This window comes from Zophobas morio, unplaced genomic scaffold (genome assembly GCF_036711695.1).
Source record: "Zophobas morio isolate AGI-343-1 ecotype UQ-CSIRO unplaced genomic scaffold, CSIRO_AGI_Zmor_V1 ptg000011l, whole genome shotgun sequence".
Taxonomy (NCBI): domain Eukaryota; kingdom Metazoa; phylum Arthropoda; class Insecta; order Coleoptera; family Tenebrionidae; genus Zophobas; species Zophobas morio.
In genome coordinates, this window is record NW_026972116.1 from 24,381,616 (window position 1) to 24,399,954 (window position 18,339).

At 29.2% G+C, this 18,339-nt stretch overlaps 2 protein-coding genes across 5 annotated transcripts; one reads left to right on the forward strand and one right to left on the reverse strand.

Moving 5' to 3' along the window:
* The first annotated feature begins 1,002 nt into the window (after positions 1-1,002).
* LOC135126589 (uncharacterized) lies at positions 1,003-9,064 on the forward strand. Of its 4 annotated transcripts, none has more exons than XM_064052613.1 (5): positions 7,455-7,538; positions 7,591-7,657; positions 7,710-7,774; positions 7,822-8,254; positions 8,305-9,064. In XM_064052613.1, the coding sequence occupies exons 1-5, from the start codon at positions 7,510-7,512 to the stop codon at positions 9,016-9,018; spliced, it is 1,308 nt and encodes a 435-aa protein (XP_063908683.1). In that variant the 5' UTR covers positions 7,455-7,509; the 3' UTR covers positions 9,019-9,064. The 4 variants fall into 4 exon arrangements, with proteins under 4 accessions (XP_063908686.1, XP_063908685.1, XP_063908683.1 ...); XM_064052614.1 differs by having other exon boundaries at positions 7,594-7,657; XM_064052616.1 differs by lacking the exons at positions 7,455-7,538; positions 7,591-7,657 and adding an exon at positions 1,003-1,079.
* Positions 9,065-9,094: 30 nt separating this feature from the next.
* Positions 9,095-18,213, reverse strand: LOC135127384 (uncharacterized). The gene is made up of 18 exons (XM_064053831.1): positions 18,060-18,213; positions 17,824-18,021; positions 17,591-17,776; positions 17,474-17,540; positions 17,298-17,424; positions 17,074-17,250; positions 16,958-17,026; positions 16,441-16,904; positions 16,186-16,363; positions 15,906-16,077; positions 10,804-10,910; positions 10,472-10,748; positions 10,228-10,421; positions 10,012-10,182; positions 9,895-9,963; positions 9,672-9,837; positions 9,308-9,487; positions 9,095-9,258 (listed from the first exon to the last, which is right to left on the reverse strand). Exons 1-18 carry the CDS (start codon positions 18,211-18,213, stop codon positions 9,095-9,097), a joined length of 3,120 nt encoding a protein of 1,039 aa, XP_063909901.1.
* Positions 18,214-18,339: the final 126 nt, after the last annotated feature.

Below are 18,339 nucleotides of genomic sequence, written 5' to 3' on the forward strand. Positions count from 1 at the left end.
TTTTTGGTTCGGTTATTTTGTGTTATTATTTATATGTTCTACAACTTGAATGTTGAACACTTATTCTCGGACACTCTTCTCACAGCGAAGGGTGTATCAAAACCACGTTGCTATGATTCCGACCACATTTAATAAGTCTTTGTTGTATTTATTAACCCGTGTGAAGTTAGTTAAAGCTGTCAAATTCACGAAATTCTGGAAATTGTTGAAAACAAAAACGATGTAATGAATTCAGCTCGCCTTAATACTGGAATTTCTTGTGTGTGAAACACCCATACACAGCAAACGCCCTCATTTTCCTAAATCACGATTTCGCAGATCTCCCAAATCGTAAAATACGGTCATTTCGTCCCATTTTAATAAAGTTCGCAAGCAGCCCGTCTTCGCCTTTGAAGAATGTTTGTTATTGCACCCGTTAAAAATTCATTTTTCTCTCTTGTCGTGTCGTCCTTTTGTTCATTTTTCATTCGTCTCGTGTTTAAATTACCTACGAGTAAAAATTAAACGTCGGTGCGATGGCAGTATGAGTAGGAATAAAACGGCGAAATGCTAGGAAGAAGCGTTGCGATGTCTCCCAAAGGCCATCAACTTACACTAAGACAAGAGCTCGTCACATCGGTATTTGGAGAGATTAAGATGAGAATAGAATGTAAAATGTGAAACGTTCCGCCGGTGCACGTTCGGCTTAAAGATAATAAAATGTAAGCAAGGGTTTTTGCAAGTTTCATTCCGAAACGGAAAATGGGGTTTTTGCAATTTTTAGGTGCGAGGAGCTGGGGCGGGGGTGGCGTCAGCTCGGTTGCGTTATCGTTTCTAAGTTTAATACAAAGTGACAAGAGCTTGTCCTATTGTATATATCGCAGAAACTCTATTATCTCCAAATCCAATCTAAGTACACATGACCTGATTTACCTCAGGATGCTGCATTGTTATGTAAATTCGAAATAATACACACTTTAAAGTGCAAACAGTGTTTATTGAAACAACGTGCAAGACGAGGTATCTCCTAATTTAAGTGAAACGTTGCATATTAGATTTGCATCTTCGTCAGTTAATTTTTACTCTTTTTAGTGAAACTGGTAACGGTAACAATGCTGCTGTCATAACACTAATTATAATAACTAGTTTACTGGTGTTGATGTAAGTAACATAAAACTTACATAATGCTAAAGCAATAAAGTTCATCGTTAAAGAAATCGTCTAACGAATAACCGGCAAATTGTGATGGATCGATAATTGATTACTTTGATCATTGACGTCACCTATTTTTTACAATCCATTTTTCGATTTCTAAGTACTTCGATTTTATGGTATTTTGACTGGCAATTTTTCTTCTGAACTTCTGAATTTTCCAGTTCAACTTTTGAATTACTTATTTGGTTTTTAAATTTTTGGTTTTCTTCATTTACAGTTTTTGAAATTTACTATTTTTGGATTTTTCAGCTTATAATTTTTTTCCAATTTTTTGAGATCTCGTTTTTTAATTTTTCAATTTCTCGATCTTTTATTTTTCATTCTGATATTGAAATTTCAAACTACGAATTTTCGATTTTATTTCCTTTATTTTCGGGTTTTTCGATTTTTAGTTACCTCAGTTTTTCGATTTTTGAGTTTCTCGATTTTTAAATTTTGAAATTTGGTTTTTTAATATTAAATATTTTAACTTCTCGATATTCGATTTTTCAATTTTGCAGTCTAGCAATTTTTCGATTTCTTAATACAATTTTTCTATTTCAATTTTTTTAATTTGTCAATTTTCGGTGTTGTAATTTTCCCGATTTTTCAGTATTTTAACTTTTCAATTAATCAAAATTTCAGTTCCTTTTGAGGAAAATTGAAAAATCAAAAATCGCGAAAATGAAACATTTTCAATTTTTCAATTTTTCGATTTTTTAATTTTGGTTTTTTCAATTTCAAAATTTTTCATTTTCTCGATCATTCGATTTTTCAGTCTTACAGTTTAACAATTTTTCGATTTCTCAATTATTCAATTTCTCTGTTTTTCTATTTTATTTTTTTTTAATTTTCTGATTTTTCAATTTTGTTTTTTCAGTATTAAATTTTTCAGTTTCTCGATCCTTCGATTTTTTAATTTTACATTCTAACAATTTTTCGATTTCTCAATTCAATTTTTCCATTTTAATTGTTTAATTTTTCGATTTTTGGATATTCAATTTTGTTTTTTTTTGTTTTTTCAGTTATTCAAATTTCAGTTTCTTTTGTGGAAAATTAAAAAATTTAAAATTGATGAATTGAAAATTTTTCAATTTCTAAGTTATCCCATTTTTAATTTTACAAATTTAAAATGTTTGGATTTCTCACATATTCAATTATTTTTCCAATTTAAATTTTTTAATTTTTCATTTGTTTTTCAGTTTTTCGATTTTTTAATTTTCAGTTTTCAGTTTTTCAAAATTTCATTTTCAAAAAAGTTGTTCCTTTTATTGAAAATTGAAAAATAAAAAATCGAGAAAATGAAAAGTTTCAATTTTTCAATTTTTCGACTTTTCAATTTTGGTTTTTTCAATATTAAATTTTTCATTTTCTCGATCATTCTATTTTTCAATTTTGCAGTTTAACAATTTTTCGATTTCTCAATTATTCAATTTCTCTGTTTTTTTATTTTATTTTTTTTTTTAATTTTCTGATTTTTCAATTTTGGTTTTTCAGTAATAAATTTTTCAGTTTCCCGATCATTCGATTTTTTAATTTTACATTCTAACAATTTTTCGATTTTTCAATTCAATTTTTCTATTTTAATTTTTATAATTTTTCGATTTTTGGTTATTCAATTTTGCGATTTTTTAATTTTTGGTTTTTTGAGTTATTCAAAATTTCATTTCCTTTAGTGGAAATTTAAAAAATGAAAAATTGATGAATTGAAAACTTTTCGATTTCTCAATTTTTCGATTTTTGGGTTTTCAACATAAAATTTTTCAATTTCTAAGTTGTCCAATTTTTAGTTTTACAAATCTAAAATGTTTCGAAATCTCACATATTCAATTATTTTTCCAGTTTAAATTTTTTAATTTTTCATTTGTTTTTCAGTTTTTCGATTTTTTAATTTTCAGTTTTCAGTTTTTCAAAATTTCATTTTCAATAAAGTTGTTCCTTTTGTTGAAAATTGAAAAATGAAAAATCGAGAAAATGAAAACTTTTTCAGTTTTTCAATCTTTCATTTTGATATTGAAATTTCAAACAAATTTTCGATTTTATGATTTTTATTTCCTTTATTTTCGGATTTTTCGATTGTTACCTCAATTTTTCGATTTTTGAGTTTCTCGAAAAATCGAGAAAATGAAAACTTTTCAATTTTTCAATTTTTCGACTTTTCAATCTTGGTTTTTTCAATATTAAATTTTTCATTCTCGATCATTCTATTTTTCAATTTTACAGTTTAACAATTTTTCCATTTCTCAAGTATTCAATTTCTCTGTTTTTTCATTTTATTTTTTTTTATTTTCTGATTTTTCAATTTTGGTTTTTCAGTATTAAATTTTTCAGTTTTTCTATCATTCGATTTTTTAATTTTACATTCTAACAATTTTTCGATTTTTCAATTCAATTTTTCTATTTTAATTTTTTTAATTTTTCGATTTTTGGTTATTCAGTTTTGCGATTTTTCAATTTTTGATTTTTTGAGTTATTCAAAATTTCAGTTCCTTTAGTGGAAAATTAAAAAATTAAAAATTGATGAATTGAAAATTTTTCGATTTCTCAATTTTTCGATTTTTAGTTTTTCAACATAAAATTTTTCAATTTCTTAATTGTCTCATTTTTCAATTTTACAATTTTAAAATGTTTCGATTTCTCGTTTATTCAATTTTTGTCTCCATATTGTTAATTTTTTTAATTTTTCATTTGTTAGTTATCCAGTTTTTACATTTTTTAATTTTCAGTTTTCAGTTTTTCAAAATTTCATTTTCAATAAATTTGTTTTTGTTGAAAATTGAAAAATCAAAAATCAAGAAAATGAAAACTTTTCCAATTTTTCAATTTGTCGACTTTGCAATTTTGGTTTTTCAATATTAAATTTTTCAGTTTCTCGATCATTCGATTTTTCAGTTTTACAATTTATCAAATTTTAGATTATTCAATTTCTCTGTTTTTCTGGTTTAATTTTTATAATTTTGCGATTTTGCGTTCTCAGTTTTACGACTTTTCATTTTTTCAAATTTTAGTTTAACTAAAATTCTTCCTTTAGTAGAAAATTGAAAAATTAATAATCGAGGAAATGAAAAATTTTCGATTTCCCAAATTTTTGATTTTTTAATTTTGATTATTCAATATTAAATTCCTCAATTTCTCGATCACTCGATTTTTCAGTTTTACAATTTCACAATTTTTCGTATTCTCAATTATTCAAGTTTTCTATTTTTCTGCTTCAGTTTTTTTAATTTTTCGATTTTTGGTGTCTCATTTTTTCGGTTTTTCAGTTTTTCGACTTTCAAATTTTTCATAATTTCAGTTTGCATAAATTTGTTCTTTTTGTTGAAAAATTATAAATAGGAAGAAAGAAAACTTTTCGGTTTCTCAAATTTTCGATTTTTGAATTTTGGTTTTCCAGTATTAAATTTTTTTGTGTTTCTATTTTAATTTTTCAATATTTGATTTTTCACTGTTTCTATCTTTCGATTTTTCAATTCTACAATCTTGCAATTTTTTGATTTTAGATCTTTAAAAATTTTTCGACATTTTATTTTTCCGTTTTTCTATTTGTATTATTTTCAACTTCTCGATTTTTCATAATTTCAGTTTGAATAAATTTGTTCCTTTTACTGAAAATTTAAAAATTAAAAAACGAGCAAATGAAAACTTTTCATTTCACAATTTTCCGATTTTTGAATTTCGGTTATTCAATATAAAATTTTTCAATTTCAGTTTTCCAATTTTACAATTTTACATTTCGATTCCTCAATTATATTCATTTTTTCTATTTTTCTATTTCCATTTTTTTAATTTTAAGAGATTTCAATTTTTCAAATTTGAAGTTTTTAAAATATCAGTTTGAATAAATTTGTTCCTTTTCTTGAAAATTGAAAAATTAAAAATCGAGAAAATGAAAACTTTTCATTTCACAATTTTCCGATTTTTGAATTTCGGTTATTCAACATTAAATTTTTCAATTTTCCAGTTTTCAATTTCAATTTTTCAATTTTGCACTTTTACATTTAGATTTCTCAATTATATTAATTGTTTCTATTTTTCTGTTTCCATTGGTTTAATTTTACGAGTTTTCAATTTTTTAAGTTTGCAGTTTTTAAAATTTGAGTTTGAATAAATTTGTTCTTTTCGTTGAAAATTGAAAAATTAAAAATGGGGAAAATGGAAACGTTTCGATTTCTCCATTTTTTGACTTTTCAATTCTTTAATTTTTTTATATTTTTTCCGTTTTTCAATTTTTGTTTTCTTAATATTTTATCTTCCAATATTCGATTTTTCACTTTTTCTATTCGTCAATTTTTCAACTTTTTGATTCTTCAAAATTTCAAGTTGAATAAATAAATTGAAATAAATTATTATTATTATTATTATTAAATAAGTTTGTTCCTTTGCTGAATATTGAAAAATTAAAAATCGAGAAAATGAAAACTTTTCATTTCACAATTTTCCGATTTTTGAATTTCGGTTATTCAACATTAAAATTTTCAGTTTTCCAGTTTTCAATTTCAATTTTTCAATTTTTCAATTTTGCACTTTTACATTTAGATTTCTCAATTATATTAATTTTTTCTATTTTTCTATTTCCATTTGTTTAATTTTACGAGTTTTCAATTTTCTAAGTTTGCAGTTTTTAAAATTTCATTTTGAATAAATTTGTTCTCTTTGTTGAAAATTGAAAAATTAAAAATGGAGAAAATGAAAACGTTTCGATTTCTCCATTTTTTGACTTTTCAATTCTTTAATTTTTTTATATTTGTTTTCCGTTTTTCAATTCTTGCTTTTTCAATATTTGATCTTCCAATTTCAATTTTTCTATTCGTCAATTTTTCAACTTTTTGATTCTTCAAAATTTCAAGTTTAATAAAGAAATTGAAATAAATTATTATTATTATTAATAAGTTCGTTCCTTTGCTGAATATTGAAAAATTAAAAATCGAAACTGAAAAATGGAAAACTGAAAAAGAAAAATGGAAAGTCGAAAAATTACAAATCAAGAAAACGAAAACTTTTCGGTTTGCCAATGTTGGTTTTTGAATATTAAATTTTTCAATATCTCAATTTATTTTTCAGTTTCACAATTTTTATTTTTTTTTTATTTTTATCTTTTAATTTTTTCATTTTTAGAATTTGGTTTCTCAGTTTTTCAACTTTTTTGTCTTGACTTTTCAGTTTTTCGAAATTTCACTTTGAATAAGTTTAATTCTTTTCTTGAAAATTGAAAAATTAATAATCTAGTACAGGAAAACTTTTCAAATTCTCAAATTTTCGATGTTTCATATTCGATTTTTCAATTTTACAATTTAACAGTTTTTCGAATTCTCAATTTTTCAATTTTTCTATTTTTCAATTTTAATTTTTTTAATTTTTCATGTGTCCTTTTTTTGAAAATTGAAAAATCAAACATCGAGAAAATGAAAGTTTTTCGATTTTTCAATTTTCCGATTTTTCGATTTTGGTTCTTCAATAATAAAATTTTCAATTTCTCTAACATTTGTCAATTTTACAATTTAACAACTTTTAGATTTCTCGATTTTTCAATCTTTCTATATCAATTTCTTTAAATTTTACGATTTTTGATTTCAGTTTTTAGACTTTTCAATTTTCCAAAATATTAGTTTGGATAAATTTTTTCGTCTTTTGTTGAACATTGAAAAATTAATAATCGAGAAAAGGAAAACGTTTCGATTTCTTAAATTTTCGATTTTTCAATTTTGGTTTTCCAATATTAAATTCTTCAATTTCTATATCATTCGATTTTTCAGTTTTTCAATTTAAGAATTTTTTTGAGTGGTCAATTTTTCTGCTTTAGTTATTTTAATTTTTCGATTTTTGGATTCTCAATTTTTTTAATTTAAATTTTTCAAAATTTGAATCAATTTGTTCCTTTTGTGAAAAATTGAAAAACTAAAAAAAATGGTAAAATGAAACCATTTTGACTTCTCAATTTTTAGATTTTCAATTATATATAATATATGTATATATAATTTTTCTATTTATTTTTTTTTAATTTTTCGATTTTTGGTTATTTAGTTTTTCGATTTTTCAATGTTTCGAGTTTGCAGTTTTTCAAAATTTCAGTTTGAATAAATTTGTTCCTTTTGTTGAAAACTGAAAAATTATAAATCGAGGAAATGAAAATTAAAAATCGAAATTGAAAAACGGAAAAACTGAAAATTGAAAAAATGAGAAATAGAAAATCGAAAAATTAAAAATAAATTGTGAAATTTAAATTGCCCCCATTTCCCCCCCACAACGGTTCAAAGGTTCCCGCCCATGCTTGTTGTCTAGAATTTGACATTCCATTTTTTTAATGTGAAATTGTCACGTTTGCCCGAAATAATAGCAATGAACGAAGCAAACATTTTTTGTATAAAGTAAGCCAACCCAAAACCCACCCCACCAAAAATCCCCCAATCTTGGTTTCAGCAGGTTTGACTTTGGAATTCCATTGGAAGACATTTTCCCGTCTAACAGCATCCACCCTCGACTACACGTACCCAATAACCAAAAATCCACCCCCAGTACTAACAAAGCAAACTTTTCAGAACCTCTTCTGGCAAGCAAGTGTCGCCCTAAAGCAATCGAACTTCCGCCTAAAATACGTACTTAAGTAAGTACCCACAAGTGTAAAAAGTGTCAAAACCCCTGAAACTTTAGTCAATTTGAAGGTACTCTGAGCGATGTGCTAGACCTCAAGGAAACTCTAGTCAATGGAAAACTACACCACTGCGACAAAATGCCTCCGTCGTCTTTGTTTTGGCTACTGAGACACTTCTTAGGCCTTCTTCCTCTCCCACTCTTCCCCCATTTTACAGACGGGAGGAGTTACAACTGGGAGTATTTAGCGACTCAGTGCAGACTTAGCAAAATGGACTCGGACGCTGAGCTAGAATCAGAAATTGCTTGGTGGGTACACAGACTCCCTAAAGTTAACATCATGTTAATCTACACTTTGATCAATTTCTTGCGAAAAATTTCAACGAGGCGTCGTTCTTCTACTAAACTCAACTGGGAGAACATCATGGCGGCTACCACTTATTTTGGTCCGTCGCTATTCGTTCGACCTTACAGACCAGGAATTGTCACTAAAGTAAGATAATTGTGTCTAGACGAACCACAATTTAAGTACTTGAGTTTTAGTCAGATACTTTGTATTTTCCACTACTGTGCTACTTGATAGTGCACTGGACTAGAATAAGGAGAGAAGAACACGATTGCTTTAGACAGTTAGAAAATAAGTTGTCTTCGATTTGGGAGCACGAAGAACCCGACAAAGACAAAATTAAAGACTACAACGAACTGTTAAGATATAGACTTTTGGAGTGTGGTTGTCAAACCAGTGCTTGGTTATTGACAGCCACAAATGATAAAGATATCAGTGACGAAGATTCGTTGTCAGAGCACAAACACGAAACGCCAAGGCTCAACTTGTGGGACCAAGAAGACAACGAAGAAGTAAAGACTGAGCAAAATGAAGATATAGAAGAAAAACAAGCTGATTCTATTGAAAATAATCTTGACACAACAATATATGAAGAAATTTCCAACGACAAAATAAACTCAAATAGCGAGACGGTGATCTACAAACAGAAAGACAGAAGCATTTTCACCCCAAACACTCTTAAGAAAAAGTTAGTCAAAGCTAATATCTCTCTAGTGAATGTCATCTCCAAAGTTAATGAAAAATTGAAATCTGGGCAGGAGTTGTTGAAGTCAAGAAGTGGTACGAAAGTGGATAACGTGAAGTACGATTTGTTGAAGGATTTGGAGGTTAAGAAAGTGCAGTCGCTTCAGGTTAACCACGTTGTCACCGAATCGCCAAACATTAAATACCAAAAATTGATGACTTTGTAGTGACTATGTAGCTTGTGTGAAATAAATACTTCAGGTCTTTAGCAAACTGTTCAAAGTATTGTCAATTTATTTGTTTCTACAAACTTCGTGGTTTTATTTTAATATTGTAACCACCAAGGGGTCTGATCGATATGTCAGTAGTCAACTGGATGTCTTCCACCTTCTGTTGGCAAAATATTTCGTAATTCAAGAGTACAGTACTCAACAATATTTTCATATTGGCGTATGAGTACTGTTGAGCTAAAAATGGAGTTAAAATTTCGATTCATGGTTCCAAAAATTGACGTACCTATGCATTTCCTGGGTCCTGCACTGAAGGGTATAAAGGCGTAAGGATTTCGTTTGGTTGTAGCTTCTGCAGAAAAATGTTCTGGGTAGTACTCGTTCGGTTTCTCCCAACACTTTGGGTCCCTATGGACGTGATAAATAGACAACGTAACAGTAACATTTTCAGGAATTATGAGGTTCTCTAAAAGAAAAAACATAATTTAGATTAGGAAATGTCAGAAACATCAACATTGTTGAGAAAGTTTAACTTTTATTAGTTTCCATTTTGTGCAAAGTTTTGACGTTTAACTTGGCCATGTATTGTTGGTTGCATAAGCATCAATTTTAGCAATACGTTGATTCTTCGTTAAAATTTAAACTCTCACCCAACTGAAATTCTTCCGTTGTCTCCCTGAATATAAAAGGAGCCACAGGGTACAACCTCATCGCCTCTTTAATACACATTTCTAAGTACTTCAGTTTTGTTACATCAGTAAAGTCTAAAGACGTGCGTTGACCCAGAACTTCTCTAAGTTCTTGAACCACCAAATCCTACAACGGATTTCTGAACAATTATTTCTTTTTTCACAGTTTGACAGTATGACGTGCCTGTATTTCGGGGTAAGCTCCCAACATCATGAACGTAAAAGCTATAGCCGAGCTTTGAGTATCTTGGCTCTAAAAATTGAAATGAAGTAAGAACTAGTACCAATTTTTGAGTTTCACCGTAGCCATAAAAGTCATCAAGTGATCGATACATTCTTTTTCGCTAAAACAGTCTGGATTTTCTTGAAGCATTTCTTGTATCGATTCTAACATAGACGGCGATCTGTCATCTTCAGGCTTTTCGTTATTTTTTATTCGTTGAACAACCTCCGGAACTCTTGTGTCTAGAATCTAGAAACGAAATCGAATCTTTGGTACTAATTAATGTCAACGAACCTCTTTAATCATGGTGTCTGCAAGCCGCCTCATCATTAACTGTTCCTTAAAGTACGACGACTTTTCGTAAATGAAGTCAAAGTGGAACCAAAAGTTTCGCACTCTTGTGAAAACTATATTGTAAAACCTGCGCACGAACTGAGGGACGTCTTTATAGTCTAAGGAGTGGTCATTTTTGTCTTCTAGCATCAAGTCTACAACGTTTTTGACAAATAATTTGTTTTTTTTTAACGATTCAAAGTACCCATCGTTGATTCGAAAGCTGAATCGTGCAAATAAAAAGAAATGTCAAACTCTGGTCCCCCCACATGTTTTTCTATCTGTTTCACAAACTTGTTGGCATGTTTTTGGAATATGTGGCTGTACCCATCTATGAGTCTTTGTGAAAATAGGGGCTGCAGCAACCGTCTTTGAGTCTTGTGGTATAAACCATTCGCTGTAAACAAGCCTTTGCCCAGAAATGGTTCCAAGAATTCGTAAACAAAGGCTTTGGTTGCGATTTTCGAAGATTGTAGAATAATCTGAAAGGTACTATGTTATTAGGTGGTGGAAAAATTTTGAAGTGGTGGTGCTTGCCTGCATTTGAGTGGGGTCTTTCACCACTAGGATAAGTTTCGGTCCTACCCAAAGTCGTACTGGAGATGGGTACTGGTCTGTTTCGTTAATGAAGACGTTTAAGATATCTGAAATTCGAAAAAGCACTTTAATTTTTTACAATGAACATTTCCATGCAAAGAATAATGAACGTTATGATGACTATCTGCAAAACTTGCTGTAAGGTATTTACATGCATATGTAAATCGGCGGTAAAGGTGAATGTGCGCCATTTCAATTAGTTTTATTGTAATGGTAAAAATAATGTTATATAATACAGAAGTAAAAGGACCCTTTACTAAAATTAGTTATAGACAGATAGTGATTTTTGTGCATTCATAATAAGTGATTAGTGGGAACGGTTTGAATGGTTTAACGAATATATAAAAATTTTAGCGACATTACACAAACTAACACACTTTTTAGTTCCCTAGCGTAAGTTAAGGAATTATTGTAATCGAATCCGTCGAGCGATTGGCTATTTTCATATTTGCTCGATGTTTCTTGACCCCTAGAGTACGAAAAAAGATGTAATGGAATAATGTCATCCTCAAACTTTGCTATAGTAAATGTTAATTAAATTTTGTAAGATAACGTACTTCTCTACCTGTGGTTTATGACTCCATGTTGAGTTTTTTGGAAAAAATTATAATTAAAATTTTACTATTTAACTTTGACATTGCAAAATGGAATGCTTTAAAATATTGCAAACGTTTTAAGGTAAATTGTTAATCAAAATTTATCCCTGCCCCTTTTAAATTTTAAAAAGTACCATAATCCTGAACTTGTAGTTTATGAATACGTGTTGAATTTTTATCCTTGACATTAAGATTCTTGGAACAAAAACAAAGTTGACAAATTTTTGATGATCAATTTTTTAATTTTCGCTTTTTCGATTTCTAGATTTTCATTTTTTCGATTACGCACTTTTTGGATGTCAGTATGGGATTTTTCAATTCTTCAACTTCTCGATTTTTTCAAATTTTCGATTTCTTGTTTTTAGGAATTTTCAATTCTTCGATTTTTAAATTTTTCCATTTTTCAAATTATCACTTTTTGGCTTTTTATGTTTATTTCAATTTGTTGATTTTTCGAATTCTCGATTTCTCGATTAATCGATTTTTCAGTTTATCAGTTTCTAATTATTCGATTTCCCAAAATTCCTAATTTTCGATTTATCGTTTTTTCTCTCGATCCCTCAATTTTTCGATATTTCAGTTTTGGGATTTTCAAATTTTTTGAGTTTTCAATTTCTCGAATTTTCAATGTTTCATTTTCTGGATTTTCAATTTTTCGATTACTCAATTTTTCAGTATTTCAGTTTGAAGTTATTCAATCCTTCAGTTTCTAGATTTTTCAGATTTTCGATTCTTCAATTTTTCTCGATTTTACGATTTTTCAGTTTTACGATTTTTTAATTTTTTGATTCTTCACTTTTTGTTTTTTTTTTAATTTCCTCATTTTTCAAATTTTCCGTTATTGACATTTCTGCGTTTTCAATTTTTCGATTCTTCAACTTTTTGGTTTTTCAATTTTTGATTGTTTAAATTCTCTGTTTTTCGACTTTTCTATTTTCCAATTTTTCAATTTGTCGATCTTTCAATTTACGATCAGTTTTGGGACTTTTCAGTTTTTTGATTATTCAATTTCATTTTCCAATTTCTTGATTAGTCAATTTTTTGATTTTAGAGTTTTTAAACTTTTAAATTTTTCCATTTTTCAAATTTTCCATTTTAATTCGTCGATTTTTCGAATTCTTGGTTTCTCGATTCTTCGATTTTTTCTATTTTTTCGAATTTTCAAGTTTTTTATTTTTCAATTTTTTGATTTTTAAAATTTTTGATTTTTCGATTTTCGACTTTCCGATGTTTCAGTTTTGGGATTTTTCAATATTTCTTTTCTACAATTTTTCGGTTTTTCGACTTTTCGATTTCTTGATTTCTTGATTTTTCAATTTTTCAATTTTTTCGATTTTTCGATTGTTCAGTTCTCCAATTTTTCTGTTTTAAATAATAATAATAATAATAATAATGGTAGTTTATTTTCCCACAGACATTTAACGTCCTTATGGGAACAAAAATACAAATATATGCGAAGTTAATAATAATAGTAATAATAAAGGAAAAAAAAATCTCAGTTCTTCAATTTTTTGAGGTTTCGATTCCTCGATCGATCGATTTTGCGACTTCTCGGTTTTAGGTTTTTAGGTTTTATGATTTTTAAAATTTTTTTATTTTTCCAATTTTTCATTTTTTTTTATTTTCCCATACTGCAAATTTTCAATTTTTGAGAATTCTAGCATTTCTATTTTTCGATATTTAAGGTTTCTGACTTTCAAACTTTTAATTTATTAAACTTTCGATTTTCCGACTTTTTACGATGTTTCAGTTTTGGTATTTCTGAGTTTTTCGTTTTGTCAATTTATAGATATTTCAGTTTTGGGAATTTTCAGATTTTTGATTCTTCAATTTTTAGACTTTTCAATTTCTCGATTTGTCAATTTTTTTTTTCTACAGTTTTTCAATTATTAAATTTTTCCGTTTTTCAAATTGTCCATTTTTGGCGTTTCTATGCTTACGATTTGTCGATTTTTCGAATTCTTGATTTCTTGATTCTTCGATTTTTCGAATTTTTTAGTTTTTGAATTTTTAATGTTTTTGACGTTCCTACCATTTCAATTTTTCGATTTTTCAGGTTTTTGATTTTCCAATTTTTGATTTTTTATATTTTCGGCTTTTCGATTTTTCTGTTTCTCGATGTTTCAATTTGTCGATTTCTCAATTTATAATCAGTTTTAGTATTTTTCAGTTTTTCGATTTATCAATTTTTAAATAATTCAGTTTCGGGATTTTTCAGTATTTTGTTTCTTCAATTTTCCCATTTTTCAAATTTTCCATTTTTGGCGTCTCTACGTTTTCGAATTCTTGCTTTTTCGAATGTACGATTTTTGAATTTTTCAAGTTTTCAAGTATTTGACTTTTCAGATTTTGAATTTTTTTAATTTTCGATTTTTCAATTTTTCAATATTTCAGTTTTGAGATTTTTCAATATTTCGTTTCAACAATTTTTTGTTTTCCGACTTTTCGATGTCTCGATTTCTAGATATCTCAATTTTTCGATTTTTTTCGATATCTCGATTTTTCAATTTTTTGATTTTCAGTTTTTCGATATTTTAATTTTTTTGATATTTTAAATTCTAGATTTCTCATTTTTTCAACTTTCAGTCTCCCAATTTTTCGATATTTGATTTTTCGGATTTTCCGATTTCTAGATTTTTCAATGTCTCGAATTTTCAATTTTTCGTTTTATGGTTTTTCAATTTTTCGATTTTTGAGTTTGGAATTATTCTGTCCTTCAATTTAATTTTTTGATTTTACGATTTTTCAGTTTTACGATTTTTAATTTTTTGAGTCTTCAATTTTTCTATTTTTTTTAATTTTCCAATTTTTCAAATTTTCAGTTGATGAAGTTTCTGCGTTTTCAATTTTTCAGGTTTTTGAGTTTGTCAATTTTTGAATTTTTGAAATTTCAGTTTTCGGATTTTTCAGTTTTTGATTTTCCACTTTTTAGATTTTTTAATTTCTTGATTTGTCGATTTATTGATTCTACAATTTTTCGATTTTAAAATTTTTCCAATTTTCAAATTTTCAATTTTTGGCGTTTCCACGTTTTTAATTTGTCCATTTTTCGAATTCTTCATGTCTCAATTCTTCGATTTTTCAATTCGGACTCTTCAAGTTTTTGACTATTCAATTTTTCAAATTGTCAAGCTTTTGACTTTTCAACTTTTTGAATTTTTTAAATTTTCGATTTTTTGTTTTGGGGTCTTTTAATTTTTCGATTTATCAATTTCTCGATGTTTCTATTTTGGGATTTTTCTATATTTTCGTTTTTTCAACTTTTCCATTTCTCGATTTCTGAATAACACAATTTTTCGATTTCTTGATTTCCCCATTTTTCGATTTGAAATTCTTCATTATTTCGATATTTCAATTTATCGATTTTTCAGATTTCCGATTTTTCTATTTTTTATTTTCATTTTCAATTTTTTGAGGTGTGGATTCCTCAATCTTTTGATTTTTCGACTTCTCGGTTTTAGATTTTTTTGAATTTTCAATTTTTTGAATTGTTTAATTTCGCATTGTTCGATGTTTAAAATTTTCCGATTTATTGATCTTCATAAATTCAAAATTTTTCAATTTTTAATTTTTCGTTTGGGCTATTTCAATTTCTCGATTTTCTCATGTTTCGATTCTCGATGTTTCAATTTTCTAATAATTAGATATTCGATTTTTCGATTTTCGAGTTTCCGAATTTTCAGCTTTTCCATTTTTAGATTTTTGAATTTTCCAATTTTCGATGTTTTGCATTTTCAATTTTTTCAACATTTCGGTTTTGGGATTTTTCATTTTGTCTATTTTTTAATTTTTCAATTCTTCAGTTTTCGATTTTTTTTTCCATTTTTTAAATTTTGGATTTTTTGATTTCTCGTTTTTCTAATTTTTCAGGGTTTCGGGCTTTCAATCTTTCGATTTCTTATATTTTACATTTTTCGATTTTTCAGTTGTTCGATTTTACAATTTTTTGATGCTCCGTTTTACAGGTTTTTTAAATTTTTAATATGAGTATATATTTAAAAATTTTTATTTTTCAAATTTACGATTTTTCGACATCTGGATTTAACCATTTTGAAATTTTTTCAATTTTTTGATTTTTCAAGTTTTCAATTTCTCAGTTTTTCAACATTTCAATTTTGAGAATTTTTCAATTTTCCGGTATTGTAATTTTTCGATTTTCCCATTGATTTATCTATTTTAAAATATTACATAATAAAATTGTCGTTACTTAAATATTTTATTGCTAATTTAAATATCACATTTACTTTCAAACAAAAAAATACTCTACCAACACCCACCAATTATTTTCTTCCACCGACAAGCTACTAATTAATTTAAACAAAATAAAATGACTTTTCCGACATCCCACATAACCGAACGAAAATAAAAACAAACAAACAAAAACACGCATCTCGAAAAAAATCACATTCGTATATTAAAAACAAACAACACTGAATTCAGCCTCACCTTCCTTCCTGCACAAAAATTTCAGCCCATTTCCCACGAAAGGAAACGCCAAAGGCCCCGACACTTTACCCGCAAACAAATACAATTTCCTGCGCGACCAGTGATACCGCCCGACAAAAATAACGCCCAGTGTAACCAAAACCGACAAAAACAGCAAAAACTCCATCGCACACTAGCTACACCGAACACCACCCTTCGAATGCCCGTCCAGCACCGTCACTTTAAATATACACAGCATTGTAGTGAACTTTCTAAGATTTTTTCCCATTTCAAAACCGACCTTACAATGATATAATTCTGCAGCCACCAAGATTGCCTGATTTATGGTGTCGTGATCGAATGCAGCAGCTTGTGCAAGAATTATCTCTGCCTCATTACTCAGGCCGTTTTTAATTAAACCACAAGTAATTGCTGTGGTTTGAACAATAGGTGGTGGATTGTCACAGGGGGTCAAGGATCTAACAAGACTTAACGAGAGTTTATTTTTTATTTGATATATCGTCGACGGATTTTGAATAAGTGTCCATCCACAGGCCTGACTGTGATGTCAGCAGTCAATTTAAGGTCTTCGACTTTTCGGGGACTTGATAGTTCGTAATTTAGGACGATATTTGCCAGAAAGATTTTCAAAATGGTGTAGGAATAGATTTGGGCTAGGCATTTTCGGGAACCACCGCTAAAGGGTATGAAAGCATAAGGGTGTCTTTTGGTTACTGCTTCAGGGACGAAATGTTGTGGGTAAAATTCGTTTGGTTTTTCCCAGTGATTGGGGTCTCTATGGGCGTGGTATATTGACAGTCCGACGGTCACGTTCTTCGGGATTATCAAATCACCCAGTTGGAAATCTTCAGTTGTTTGACGAAACACGAATGGTACCACTGCGAATAACCTCATGGTTTCTTTGAGACACATTTCGAGGTACTGTAGTTTGGAGGCGTCAGTATAATCTAGAGTGGTTTTAGGACCAAGAACGTCTCGAATTTCTGTAATAACCAAGTCCTAAAACAACGTTGATTGTATCTAGTGAGGTTAGTCAAAACTTGTACAAGTACTTGTATGTGAGGATACGCTGCCAACATCATGCAGGTAAATGCTATAGCGGAACTCGTGGTGTCTTGACTCTGAAACGACAAACTAAACATTCGGGACACAAATTTTGACAACCTACAGCTCCGATTAGTGATATTAAGTGATCTATAGAGTGTTGCTCACTTAACACTTCTGGTTGAGAGTGCCCAATTTCGACTATCCGTTCTAGTACTGATGGTGCCCTCATCTGTTCTGATTTCGTCAAGGTACCAGTTTCCAATCTTTGAACTACCTTCTGAACAGTGGTGGCCATTATCTACAATCAAGCGTTACACTATTGACACACTAATCACTAGTTCTTACTTCCTCCACCATGGTATTTGCCACTTCTTTCATCGTCCTCACTTCTCTGTAGTTTGAAGTCCTCTGATAAATAAAATCAAAATGTAACCAGAAGGTTCTAAATCTCTGAAAACCGAGTTCGTAAAATCTACAAAATTGGAGTCAGTTGTTGGTTTAAAAACAAGTGAAACTAGAACCTCTTGACGTAGGTAGGGACGTCTTTATAATCTATTGAGTGACTATTTTCATCCTCCAGAAGCAAATCTGAAATTTTTGATCAAAATTTTGTCTTAGTACGAAAATAGTTTGCTTACCCATCGTTGTCTCAAATATAGAGTCATGCAAATATGGCATAACGTCAAACTCGTCTCCATCAATATGTCGTTCTAGAACACGAACAAACTTGCCTGCGTGTTTTTGGAACAAGTGGCTATAACCATCAACCATTCTTTGGGAAAAAAGGGGTTGTAGCAGCTTTTTGTGTCGCTTGTGAAGCGCCCCTTAAAAATATTGTTATTTTGAGACCACCCAGTGCGAAAATACGTACCACCAGAAGTAACCAAGCCTTTCCCCAAAAATTCTTCCAAAATCCGGTAAAAACGGGCCTTGGTTGAGAGTGCAGACGACTGGAAAACAGTCTGCAGTTGTTTAGGGTCTTTGATGAATACGAGGAGTTCTGGCCCGATCCATAGTTTACACGGGGAGGAATATGGGGTTGTAAGATCTAGAAAAACGTCTAGAATATCTAAAAACGGGTTAGAACTTCTGTCTAAAAAGTCGTACCTTTTTTGTCACAGAGAAATCTGAGGCCGCATCCTATTGGAGGTAAACTCGAGGGACCTGGGAGTTTGGTTGCCAACAAATATAGTTTTCGGCGGGACCAAAGGTACGTCGTTAGTACAACAGTTATTAGAAACAGCGACCACAACCACGACATTTTGCTTAAGTCTATAATAGTACTAAAATTGCGGCTTGCATTGTCTTAATAAATGGAAGCTTTGCTCCATTAAGCCTCCAGTTTAGTGTGTCCGGTGAAAACTTGGCCATAACGAGTGGAATTTTC

Excerpts from the sequence above, each read along its gene's own strand:
- LOC135126589 (XM_064052613.1), top strand. The coding sequence starts at position 7,510 with ATGAACGAAGCAAACATTTTTTGTATAAA. Across the intron at positions 7,539-7,590 it reads GCAAACATTTTTTGTATAAA|CAGGTTTGACTTTGGAATTC; the intron begins GTAAGCCAACCC and ends TCTTGGTTTCAG. Across the intron at positions 7,775-7,821 it reads CGCCTAAAATACGTACTTAA|TCAATTTGAAGGTACTCTGA; the intron begins GTAAGTACCCAC and ends CTGAAACTTTAG.
- LOC135127384 (XM_064053831.1), bottom strand. The coding sequence starts at position 18,213 with ATGTCGTGGTTGTGGTCGCTGTTTCTAATAACTGTTGTACTAACGACG. Across the intron at positions 10,749-10,803 it reads AAGACCCCACTCAAATGCAG|ATTATTCTACAATCTTCGAA; the intron begins GCAAGCACCACC and ends AGTACCTTTCAG. Across the intron at positions 9,838-9,894 it reads GAGCTTACCCCGAAATACAG|GATTTGGTGGTTCAAGAACT; the intron begins GCACGTCATACT and ends AATCCGTTGTAG.